The sequence below is a fragment of the Lissotriton vulgaris genome, unplaced genomic scaffold, assembly GCF_964263255.1.
Source record: "Lissotriton vulgaris unplaced genomic scaffold, aLisVul1.2 SCAFFOLD_1857, whole genome shotgun sequence".
Lineage (NCBI taxonomy): Eukaryota > Metazoa > Chordata > Amphibia > Caudata > Salamandridae > Lissotriton > Lissotriton vulgaris.
In genome coordinates, this window is record NW_028253705.1 from 436,522 (window position 1) to 449,522 (window position 13,001).

At 41.4% G+C, this 13,001-nt stretch overlaps 1 protein-coding gene across 1 annotated transcript in view; it reads left to right on the top strand.

Moving 5' to 3' along the window:
• LOC147660876 (cathepsin S-like) overlaps positions 1–13,001 on the top strand; it is a 47,477-nt gene that overhangs the window by 13,097 nt on the left and 21,379 nt on the right. The window contains exons 4-6 of the mRNA XM_086951455.1: positions 3,458–3,643; positions 4,711–4,893; positions 7,760–7,922. Of these exons, the coding sequence (XP_086807581.1) occupies positions 3,458–3,643; positions 4,711–4,893; positions 7,760–7,922 (532 nt within the window). The remainder of the gene's footprint in view (positions 1–3,457; positions 3,644–4,710; positions 4,894–7,759; positions 7,923–13,001) is intronic.

Sequence of the window (13,001 nt, forward strand, 5' to 3'; positions counted from 1 at the left end):
GCGGAAGGCCGGGTTTTCTGCTTTGGTATTATCCACTTTGTTTATGAAGGTGTCGAGGACGGAGGGACCTGGGGGTAATGTCCTATTACTTACCGGTAATCTTCATTACTCCGGGTCCCGTAGTCCTCGACACCTTGTATTTGTATTTGTATTTGTATAGGGTTTTTCTAAAGCGCTAACTGTTGCTCCGAAAGGAGCATCCTGGCGCTGAACAAGTGTACAATACAATGGTAAACCTAAATGGCAGCCATTACAAAACCACCTGATAAACTGTAAATCCAGGTTTTCAAATGCTTCCTGAAGACATTCTCCTGAGCAAGGAGTCTGAGGTCTTTGGGCATGGCATTCCATGCCTTGGAAGCCAGTACGGTGAAGGTCCTACCTCCCTTGGTTTTATACTTGAATCTAGGGATGTTAATTAGATTACAGCCTGGCGACCTCAGGCATCGCGAAGGATCATAGCGCGCAAAACGCCTCTCCAGATACCTCGGCCCTCTCTTATTAAGGGCTCTAAAAGAGGTCAACAAGATGTTAAACAGGATCCTCTTGTGTAGAGGTAGCCAATGTAAGGTCTGAAGCGCAGCCAAAGCAGAGGATCTTCTTGGTAATTTAAGTACCAATCTTGCTGCCGCGTGTTGCACACTCTGAAGTTTTTTTAACGTGGCTTTTTTCACCCCGACAATCAGGCCATTGCAATAATCTAAGAGCGATAGTATCAGAGCAACTGCTACCGTCTTTCTAGAGTCAGTAGGCAGGAAGTCAAAGAACTTCTTTAATGATTTAATGATTCTAAAGCAGCTTCCTGCCGTGTTCCTTATGTGTTGGTACAAGGAGAGAGCAGAATCAAATAAGACCCCTAGATTTCTTGCAGTTTCCACTGAATGGGGAGGAACCGGTGAATCCTCAGGCCACCAGTCCTTAGGGCAGAAGTGGACCTCTTTACCCAGAGGTAAGTTCTCTTTTTTGTTGGCGTTACATTTTAAGTGATTGCTGTCCATCCATCGGAAAAAATCCGTCAAACAGATCTTGAAATTTTGTTCCGCATTAGTGGAGTTTTTATCCATAGAAACCACAAGTTGGTTATCATTAGCATATGACGTTACAAGTATCACGTATGACTCTATCAATGCAATAAGGGGGACCATATAGATATTGAATAGTAATGAGCTTACGATAAAACCTTTTTTCGTTGGATAGAAAGGGGCCCAGAGAGACAGTTTGGGATCTATTGGTCAAAAAGGACACTGTCCAAGCCAAGGCAACGTCTGTTATGCCTATAAATCTCAACCTATCAATCAGGATTTAATGCGAGATGGTGTCAAATGCTGCCGTGAGGTCCAGCAAAATTAAGGCAGCGTTTCTACCCTCATCCTGTAAAAATTTAATAGAGTCAGTGAGCTCAATGAGGGCAGTTTCGGTCGAATGTCTAGGTCGAAAACCTGACTATTGAAGGTTTAAGATATTGTGAGTGTCGACGAAGTTTTTTAATTCTTGATGTACCATCTGCTCAGTTATTTTACCCAAAACTGTGAGGAGAGAAATTGGTCGGAGATTAGACAGGTCGGTGGTAGATTTATTGGGTTTTTTCATTAAAGGCTTAACAATCGCTTTTTTCCACTCCAGAGGTACCACCCCTGAGCTTAGCGAAGCATTGACTATTGCATTGATAGTGGGGTTAACTACATCAATTATCTGATGAAGTATTTGAGGAGGGCACGAGTCAGAGGGTGCTCCTGACTTAGGATGACTTCCCTAGTTTGAAGGAGAGAGGCCGGTTGGAAGGCACTCAGGGTATGTGGCTTGTTCTCGAACAACCCCAGATGGCTTGAAGGGGCGGGGGGGGGGGGGAGGGACTGAAAAATCCCTCTGAATAAGCACAATCTTCTCCTCGAAAAAGTCAGCGATTTTATAGCAGAAGGCTGCAGATGGTGGGATTTTCGGCTGGAGGGCTTTAGGGTGAGTGAAGGACTTTACTATGGAGAAGACCGTTCTTTGCTTTTGCTGTGCCTCTTTAATGGCCTTGATGTAATAGTCCTTTTTGGCCAATTTAATACTGGCCAAATAGGATTTTCTTTGCTGTACATAAAGAGTTTTGGCTGATTGGTCATAGGTTTTTCTCCATTTCCGTTCCCTTTTTCTACAAAGTAGATAACTTTCTGCCAACGCCTGAGAGAACCAGGGGGCATTCGGTTTTCCCCTTGAGCCCTTATATTGGCGGCCTTTAGGCGGGACGCATTCTGTGATGACTTGGTGTATCCAGGAATGGAATTTTCTGAATCCTGGGTCACATCTCCAGACAAACTGGGGACTTGCGACTGTCGGGGAGGACTAGACTTTATACTATCAGCCACCTTCTTCCAGTTTAAATCAATAGATGACTGCTGTCTGTCCCTAGGTATATTTACCTGACCGGGGAGACAGACATTGAAAGGAATCAAACTGTGGTCTGTCCAGATTTGGGGATCGGGGTATGTGTTGCCAATACATTCATACATCCCTCCCTCCCTCCCGGACGGCCGGCCTTCCTGTCTGAGCTTGTTAGTACAGGAGGGCTGCTGGGTAAGTAATGTTTATGTACTCCCGGGGGGAGGGGCAGTATTAGTGTCCCAGCATTCCTCTTGTTTTTTTCAGTCGGGAGATGGTTATCCCCACTTTGTTTATGGAGGTGTTGAGGACTACGGGACCCGGAGTAATGAAGATTACCGGTAAGTAATAGGACATTATTAACTTATATCATTTGATGTCCCATACTCCAACTTGGCCTTTTGGTGAATTTACATCTTTTTTGGTGTGACTTGAATTCCTTTCTGCAATCTGTGAAATTTTAGGAATATCTACTGGTGAAGAGAGGTAATCATATTAAGGTTAGCATAACATCTGCATTAATCTGCACCACTCATACACTTATATTGAGTGTGGTTGTCATGTTTAAATTGACCATAGTTAGTATAGGCCTTGAATTAAAATGACATTTGTTAAGTTGAAATGCTTGTCTGTCTGCTGTGTATCTTTCCCTTCTCTCGTTTCAGGAGCCAAGCTACAACAGTACACATTAATTAAATTGAATCATAATGTCCTGGTATGTGTTCCATTGGGGCTGAACCTCTGCACCTGTGAGAAGAGCACTCTAAGCATCATATAATCCAACCATAAGATATCTGTAGAGGGTCATGCAGCAGAGACTTCCATTGTGTGGTAGCTGGGAAGAAGGCTGAAACTAGATTATCATAAAATGTTCAATCTCGATTAGTTATCTTCAGGCAAATCGTAGGGAGTTGCTTTCAGTGTCAAGAGGTGATTTAATTGTGCATTGAAGGTTTAGAGCAGATCAGATGCCCCTTTCCAATCTCCTGGGAGTAGACTTTTTGCTGCTGTCCAAAGAGACAGACTCCTTCGACTGTGCAAATCCCACTGCATTACGGCATCATAAACATTTAATTCTATTTCTTATATCCAGACAGACCATGAACGAAACTCAAGGGGATGTTTGATCGCTCCACGAACTGCAGAAAAACCCATGGAAGTCCAAAAATACCGCACTAATGTCAACCTTCCCAATGAGGTTGACTGGAGGAAAGAACACTGTGTCACAGAACCCAAAAATCAAGGCTCCTTCTGTGGATCTTGCTGGGCATTTGCCACCGTAAGCATTTACATTCTGTTTTTTGACTAGTTCGCCATTCATCTGATGTAATGTGCGTTGGTTTAGTTACACCACCTTCTACACACTGGTTGTGGTCGATGTGCAGAACTGCAAACCAAAGTAGCCTCATCCATTAGACCCATGTCCCCCCTTCATTTATAAGTATTTGCTGAACTTGTTCTCTTTGAAGAACCTTGGTTTGTGACTCATTTTGAAATGGTGGGGGTGTGAGCAAAGAAATTGTTTGGGGACATGATGAGGAAGGTCTATGCAGAAGTGTTATCGCCTAGGAGGGTTGCTGACCTGTTTCATTCGATGACCCTTTTATCCATCCTCTCCTCTGAGATATTCAGCACCTTGAATAGGAAATCTCTTTGTTCCTGGTAATTCTGCATCTCATCAACATGCATTCAAAACACCATTCCTTGAGATGCAGCAAATAAATAATAAATAGGAGGGAAACATGGCATGTAGAAGGTTTAGATTGCCAGAATTAAGCCACAGAAGAAGAGGTCCGATATCACCATCTGATGTCAGTTTCGATGGTAGCATTGAAATCTTTGCAGGGAGGCATTAGAAGCAATGCTGGCTTCCTGAATTTAGTTCATTAGATGATCAACAGTGATGGAGGCACTTGACTGCTCCAATAGATTTAGAATGGAGAGGCAACTGTTGTTTACTTGAGAATAGAAAGATAGTCATTGAAAGCATCAGGATGGGGAATCCGCTATTGATCACATGATAATGGCGATGCATCAGTAGAAAAAGTATGGATATGCAGGCTTTGATTCCACTGATTTCATTCCTTACCACAGGCAATGGGGTTTCTGTCCCATGCCTGGACTAGAAACTGGATTATATATTGGATTTTTGTGGATCTTGCATGGATCTTTAGGGTTTAATGTAAAATAACAATTCTAGGGTGGATTTCTCCAGGAAGACAAACAGTGGCACCACACGTCTTCTCGATTGTTCTTGCAAATACTCAATGAATTTGTTATTGTTTTTCAACAATGTGTGATTTTACTTTTGTTTATGAAGCAGACAATAATGTATTTTCTACACAGGTTGGAGCCCTCGAGTCCCGTTATTGCATTAAACATAAACAGCTCTTAGACTTCAGTGAGCAGCAACTTGTCGACTGCGACTCACGAAACAAAGCCTGCTGTGGAGGGTTGCCAAGGCTCGCCTTTGAATATGTCAGTGAACACGGAATTATGAAGAAAGAAGATTACAAATATGTTGAACATGTAAGTCTCTCAATTACAATAGAGCAGGGGTCTCCAATCTTTTCTTTAACAAGAGCTACTTATGAAAATGCACCAATTTTCTATCTCGAATACTCTCTTTTGAATTCTGGTATACATTTATTAACTCAACCAAACAAAACCTTCTAATTTAGTAGGCTAGGCAGCTCTCTGGAGACCTGCTTTTTGGTAGCTGGCGAGCTACCAGTAGCTCACGAGGTACTCGTTGGAGAAGCCTGCACTAGAGACAAAGGCATCTAGATGTATTTATTGAAATTGTGTTTCAGGGGTAGGTCAGGATATCGCAGACAAATATAAAATGGCCACAATAGCGTGACCAGAATATCATGGGAGAAAATATCAAAGGGTATGTAAAATTTGTATACATTTTGTATACCTAACTCTACCTCATATGCTTTATAAATACCTTCAAGATATGTACACATGGAGTTAAGAATAGTAAACCCTTAACTCCCTCTGTGACCTACCTGTTTGATATCGTGTCCCTACTACAATAGTATTTCAGAAGAGAACAGTGTGCATTAAGCAACACTTAACACATTTATCCCTGATCAACACAATTCAAGCAGGGCTGTATATATATATATATATATATATGTATATATATATATATATATATATGTATATATATATATATATATAGATATATATATATAGATATATATCTATCTATCTATATATATATATATATATATATATATATATACATATATATTTATATATATACACGCTTTCTGCTCCCACCACTTCCGAATCCACACAGCGGCGGTACGGCAAAGAAGGAGGCACAGACCCCGCAGCACTTCAGTCAATCAAATTTATTTGATGTATATATGTATCAAAAAAATTTATTTTTGCCTTAAATTAAAAGTTTCACGCTTTATGGAATTTGTGCCCTGGCTGTCTTTTTCAAATGATGAGGGTAAAGACTGTTGTGTGATCTAGGGGTTGCCACCCCGTCACGGCCACCATCGCTAGAACGCGAAGGAATCAGCATTGTAAAGGGATTAGATATATGGCCTATGTTTTTACCAACGATTAAGGTATATTTAAGGTCTAATGCCAGAGACACTACAAAAACCATAATTCCCACTCAGGGACATAAAAGGGGAAGTAATCAACATTGTAATTGTAAACAGACTTGCCACCGTGATCGGGCTGCAATGGCTGAAACGCGCAAGTGGAACAGTGATTAAATGAATCGGGAACCTGAAACACACGGAAGTGCAGCATCATATTTCCGTTGCTCTGCATATATACAAACACATATACATATATATATATAGAGAGAGAGAGAGAGAGAGAAAGAGAGAGAGAGAGAATGAGAGAGAGAGAGTGTGTGATATACACACTGCAAATTGTCCAAGTTTTTCCTTCCACCTAAATAGAAATTGAGAATCTCAAATGGGTTGGTTTGTGTATTTAAAGCCTTTGTGCCGGGTAGGCTGATGTTTGTTGAGATGCTATCCCCTTCTAATGTCCTTCTGGGGTGACATCCACAGAGCTCACAGCTCAGGTGGAGGATGAGTCTGTGCCAGAGGTACAGGTGACCCTGCTGCTAGCAGTAATGGAGTATGGCCACGTGGGGTGATTGTGATCTGCTACATCCTTGCTCAAGAAAGGAAACTAATTGCATTTTCTGGACTGAGGCCACTTATGATGATGACAAATCGAACAGCAAGAGAAGTGAGTCAAGGCTTAATGTACTGTATCCAAGCAGGGAGTTCACCTAGAGACAGAGGTGTACAAAGGCTCTCTGAAACAAACCTAGCTCACTGTTTAGTATCTTGAGTCATAGGATTTGTATGAATGACATAGGCCTGTTTTAGAGTTTGGCAGACGGATGCCCCATCACAAATGTGTCGGATATCCCTTGTGCCTTGTTGCAAGTGCCATGACATGTAATGCATTTGAAATAAGGCAGACGGGATATCTGTCACCTTTGTAATGGCGTAATTCATCCTCCAAACTCAAATTCAGACCCATAGTCTTGTCAAAGGGCTCCTAATAGGGCTTGTCTCAAAGCATGAGCCGGTCAGAGAGTGCGCATGACTTGTAGCCCCATAGGATGGTCTCCTTCTACAGGCGTGCATTGAAAGTCCTCCCTGTGGAAACCAGACATAATTATGTCTGATGAAGGTAAGTTGATTTTGGCATGACTTACATTGGTGCATCAACTTTCACACTCAGATCTAAGTGCCCGAATTACTTGTTCTCATGCATCAGTTCTGGTTTTGCAATGGAGGATTCATTTACTTAGACCAGTCGATCACAATTGGCTCTGGATGTCTTCTAAGTGAGGACCCATTATTTGGCACTGTGCATACCTTGGCATTATCTTAGGTCAACTCTTGGCACAAAGGATGCTAATCTGGAAGTGTTTACATGTGAAAGCATAGCTTGCCTGGCTCCCCTCTGTGGGTGAAGCTACAGTGTCAAGGAAAAGGGAGGCACAAGGACACCTGCGTGCAAAATGGTGAAAAATCTGAGAATGCAATATTAAAATCATTGCGAAAGTTTAAATTTTCAAACAAAAGCCTAATCTCACATATTTTTGTAACCTTTATGTAATAAGTATAGATTTGGAAAAGAAGGAACAAATAATATTTCATTGATCTGGGTGCTGCGCTAAATAGTTGCCAGCACAGGATTTTCCAGGCGGCTCGCTCAGCAGAATAATGGAACCGAGGCTAGCGGTGAGCAATAGAATAAACTGTGGACTGGACCAGAAATCGCCTCGTAGCACTTCAACACTTTAGCACTTTTTCATGTGATTAACTTTCACTGTCTGCGATAGAAAATGAAATGGTGGTCACTCGCCTAAGGTTGTTTCTATTCCTTCCTGCAGGCTGAGATGTGCGCCTACCAAGAGAAAGATGCTATAAAAATGAATATATCCAAATTTTACGTCCTGCCCGAAGAATCCAACATTGCTGCCGCAGTGGCCTTCGAGGGTCCGGTTACTGTAGCATTCGCTGTCTCCCTCGATTTTATGCTGCATAGCGGGGAAGGTAATATTTTTAACTTCATCTATCACGTGACCATTATAAGCAAAGGATACAAATGTTTGTTAAAGAGGTGTGTGTCCATTCAATGACCCAAGGGTTTGTGCAGTCTTTGTTGCCTGTAGCTCCATGGCTCCCAGGACAAGGAAAAAGATTTGCCCCTTAAAGATTGCAGCGAAACTTGTGTCATTGCCACGCCTGGGACTCTTCCTATGATGGCTCTAGGCCAGGGGTCTCCAACCTTTTCTTTAACAAGAGCCACTTCCGTTGATTGAAAATTATCCTGAGCTAATAATATTATTTGTGGTGTAATAGTGACCCGAACAAACAAGATCACATTAGGGCAGAGGTCTTCAAACTTTTTGATGCCAAGACCCCCATGTCAAACTTTTTTAGACGTAAGGACTCCCTTCTTACAAAATTTTCTAAAACCTGGTATTCCTCATCATCGACAGCCATAAAAGCCCACAATCCCCACAGCAAATAATGTTTACGGTGGGGAAATAATATTAAACAGTGTTTAGCAAACCAAAGGTCAGTGAGCATGGGGGTGTAGTCAGAGGTGTAGCTAGAAACAAAGGGCCTCGTTTATGAGATATTGCCGTCGGGCTGTGCCACAAATTTTCCTGCGGCACTGCCCTGTGCCAATGTGAAAGGGCAGGAATGCACCATATTTATGAAACACAGTGCATTCTCATCCTTTTCCCTTGCGTTGGAGCACAAATCGCTGCCTCGCACCAACATAGGCAGAGTTGTTTCTGTACAGGAAGGGGCACCTTTCTTCACAAAAACAATCCTCTTTCTATGTGAGCTGCAGAATGCAGTGCACATGGAAAGAGAAAAAACGAGGAGAAAAGAAAATATTTCTCCTGTTTACGCATCTTCTGAGGAGGCATCAGTTTTTGGAGCTGTCACAGGTTTATGTGATTTTGTAAATATGGGGTAGCTTCTAAATTCATGGGTGTTGCGTGGGAACCCCGCGCAAAGCTCCTGGAACACGTCCTTAATACAGAATAAGGCAACGCAGTGGCTTGCGCTGCTATGTCTTACTCCATATCTATGAGGCCATGCAAAGCCATGGAGGGTGATTTTGCACCACCTCATAGGTATGGTTGAAACGCATGCACTGCCGGAGCGCAAGAATAAAATGATGCTCAGGCGATGCAAGCCTCTCATAAATAAGCACTAAAATATTCTGTAGGTTTTTTAGGTCTTTCACCATCAGCTATCTACACATAAAATAATGGGCAGTGTAAATAAAAAATAAATAAAAAAGTTGTTACTCAGTGGGAAATGCACTGCAGTACATTATGAAACTTCTATTAGTTAATGCACTGCAGAGGTCTGTGTGTAACCAGAGAGCCCCAGAAATAAATCGGGATTGGTGCAGTGGATAATAGTGATGTGTATTTTTAGTACAAAGAGGTCCCAGCCTGTGACAGAAAGCACTGTAAATATGCAAGTCATTATTTTATACTTGCATTACACACAGTGTAAAATAGAATGCTGCAAAACGTGCTAATAGTTTTACTATAAAATGGTGCTTCCAAAATGTAGATTTTTGTAATAATAGAGCATATGTAATGCATTTTTTGTTTACATAATGGTCCCTTCAACGCCTCTTTAGGGGTTCTAAGGGCTGTGTAAATGCAGTAAAATTAAAAGCATGCCCTTCCCAGCCCAATTGTTAACTCTTTGCACTTCCACTCAAAGATTTGTTTTTTTGTCATCACGAACCTTAGGAGTTATTTGATTAATTAAATCCAGAACTGCTCATCCTTTACACTTGCAGATTGATTGGTTTGCATTTCATTCAAGCAAGTGGCTGATAAGGATCTAAATTAGCCCTCCCATGACAGCTGTCTTTTTCCAAAAGGAAAGCAAGCCTTTTGGATTGCACAGACAAGTGAAGCTGGGGAATGCACGACTCCCTTTCCAGCCCCCAGATTGAAGACCTTTGCATTAGGGCAACATAACAATCATAGCTGCAATGCCATTGGCACCAAGGTAATATTAGGAACTTCTCTTCAATGCTGCTTGATTTATCACTCAAATATAAGCTTTAAATATATTTTGCTAATTCAATGTTTTTTTCTCCAGACATCATCTTCTGAGTTCTGAAAATACACAAATATTTTTATCTCGAATACTCTCTTTTCAAGTCTGGTATACATCTATTAATTCAACCAAACAAAAGCTTCTAATTTAGTAGGCTGGGCAGCGCTCAGGAGACATACTTTTTTTTTAGCTGGCGAGCTACTTGTTGGAGAAGTCTGCACTAGACTTTGCCCACCTGTTTCTACTCACAGAGGTAACTCGACAGACCAGAATCTCAGTGTTGAATTGTAATTTAGTCACTTCTCGGTTTGATGCCATCCAGTAGTGGCTGCTACCGGTCGGTAGTGAATGAGGGGTTGAGAAGAAAACAAAAGAAAAGTAAAGACTAACCTGTGCCGGCCAGCCGGCCGCCACCTCTTCGACATCCTCCTACATCTTCCAGTCTCCAGTCCCAGCTGCTAGCAGGAAGCACCTGGCTCCCAGGTTTCCCTAAGCCAATCACAACGCTGCAGTCCAGCATTGTGATTGGTCTAGGTCCTGTGGTTCGGCGCTCAGACAGGGACTGGGAGAGTTTGCATGTTCCTCACCAGGGTGTTTAATGCAGCCTGGTTGGGGAAGATGTAAAGCGTGCAAGACTGTTTGGCTGGTCCAATGGGAAAAATAAAATGATAATAGCGATGTATAAGTTTTGCTGGTACATGGTAGGAAACGCTATGAAAAAGGACAGGATCACTGGGTAAAACTTCCTTTTGTGACTTGCTACATCCCCACTCTGGGAGTGACATCATTTTACAGACAATCAGACTCCCCCTTTAGTCAGCGCCCTAGCCAGCCAACCAGCTCACTGTATGTTCACAAACTTCTTATACATACTGACGAGTCACGCACAACTGCACTATCACACATTCCTTTTGCTTCGTTTGTTATTATTAATGAAAATAATTCCGTAATTCAAATGCATTAGACAAGCATTTTTGAAGTCAGTCAGGATAGTGATGAGAGAGTGAAGTGAGTTTGCAACTTATTAAGGTATTGATGTGTGTTAATGGGGTGTGTATGAAAAGGATGCCAGATTCAGAATCATGATGCACATTCATTGAACAACAAAAATGGTATAAAAGATGATGGCATGACCTTGAGAAAATCGGGTGCCAGACCCATACATACATGAAGAAACCCATAGGGAGTGTAATGCTATTCTACAGTTTAGAACAAATTCCATACCAAGAATTATGTATGTCGATAATGAAGGTAAGACAGTTCTCAAGCCAATCTTCTAGATTAGGTTTTGTTGAAAAGAGAAATAAAGACAATTATTAGACTAGAAATCCTTATTTGTAATGGAAATTTCCTGAGGCGTGGCACTAAAAAGTTTATAAAGTCAAAGGGCTAATACACAATACAACTCATGTCTGTTTAATTTGCAACCCAGTGCCCATACTGCGCGGAGGATACCAATAAAGTTAAAGGAAGAATTAAAAGCACAGCTAGATCATCACTGCTGAGTTAAAATGTTATAAATAATAGAGAGTGCAGAGTAGTCGATTCTAGCTTTCTGCCCGAAAAACAAATGGATCATTCAGGATAGACGTTGACTTCTCCAACTTGAATGCTAAAATGTAGGTGTACAGGCAGCCACTGTCAAATACATCAGAGATGTTGGCATTACTTAAAAGTGCAGAGATGTTTACCAACCTGAACTCAGCAGTCACGAAGCACCAAATTGTACTGCACAAAGACTTCAAACACTTAACATCCTTTGAAAATCTAAATAGGCATAACATTTGGACTGGCATTGGCCTCAGCTGTTTTCCACAGAGTAATGGGCATCCTCTTTAAGAGTCTTGATGAAATGTTGTGCTTTCAAGGTGATGTATTAGTGTATTAAAGAGTTTACTAAAAGATATTGGAGCATTTACTGGGAATCTTGAGTGAAAAGGGAATGACATTGTGATCACTATAAGTATGGAGTGAGTGGAATCAATCAATCAAGAATTTATAAAGCGTGGCAAATCACCTGTGAGGGTCTCAAGGCGCTGGCATGGCCTACGTAAGGCATCATCAAGCAATGGTGCAACACACAAGGAGAGTTACGTTGAAGCTTTCCAAGTTACCTCCAATTTGCAAAATAAGGAGCAATGGAGATCTTTCGTGGACACAGCACAGTTTTACACCAGATTACTTCCACGTTTTTTAGAAAAAGTTTCTTTATGAGCATTTAGGAGAAGCATTAGTATGTGGAGAAGAAAGTTCACTTGCTATTGTGGAGGGGAGAAAAGATGTTGTTTAAGGCTTTTAGCATGTCGGACCCCAAAATAGTAGCCATCAGTGTGAGTGTCTGTTCGCTAAGTGTATTATTCAGGCAGAGAAGAGGTGTGAGGAGTGTGGAAGCAACAATATCTGTAATCAAATATAAGACATTGGTGTGCTAGTAGGGTGTGCATGACTTTGCAAGAACTTTGGGCAATATTATCAAGAACAGCGCTAAAATTATCGTCGGTTTAGCGGCAGAAAACTGCTGCTATAGCGGCGATAATGGACTTGATAATATGTCCTGGAGAATTCGCAATAGAAGACCATTTTCACACCAGAACATGCATTTCTATTGGAATTCTCAAGGACATATTATCATGCCTATTATTGCCGATTTAGCAGCAGTTTTCTGCCGCTAAACCGGCGATAATTTTTAACACCGTTCTTGATAATATGCCCCTTAGTTCTTCGTGCTGATGATAAATCATTGGTGGAAGTATATACCTCTAACGGAGCTTTTTTTGTTTATATATATTTTTTATGTTATAATATAAACATCGCAGTAATTGTCAACAAACAAATATATATGCAGTCAAGGCTTCGTACAATGAAGTGTAATATAAAGCAGAAAAGATGTATAAAACTTCTTGTCACAAACCTGACATTACTAAACACGGACTCCCACCCCGCACACAAATCCCACCCCCATCCACATTGGCAAAACAGAATTAATAGGCATTTGAAAGTACATATTGCAGCTGCAATTAGTTTAGG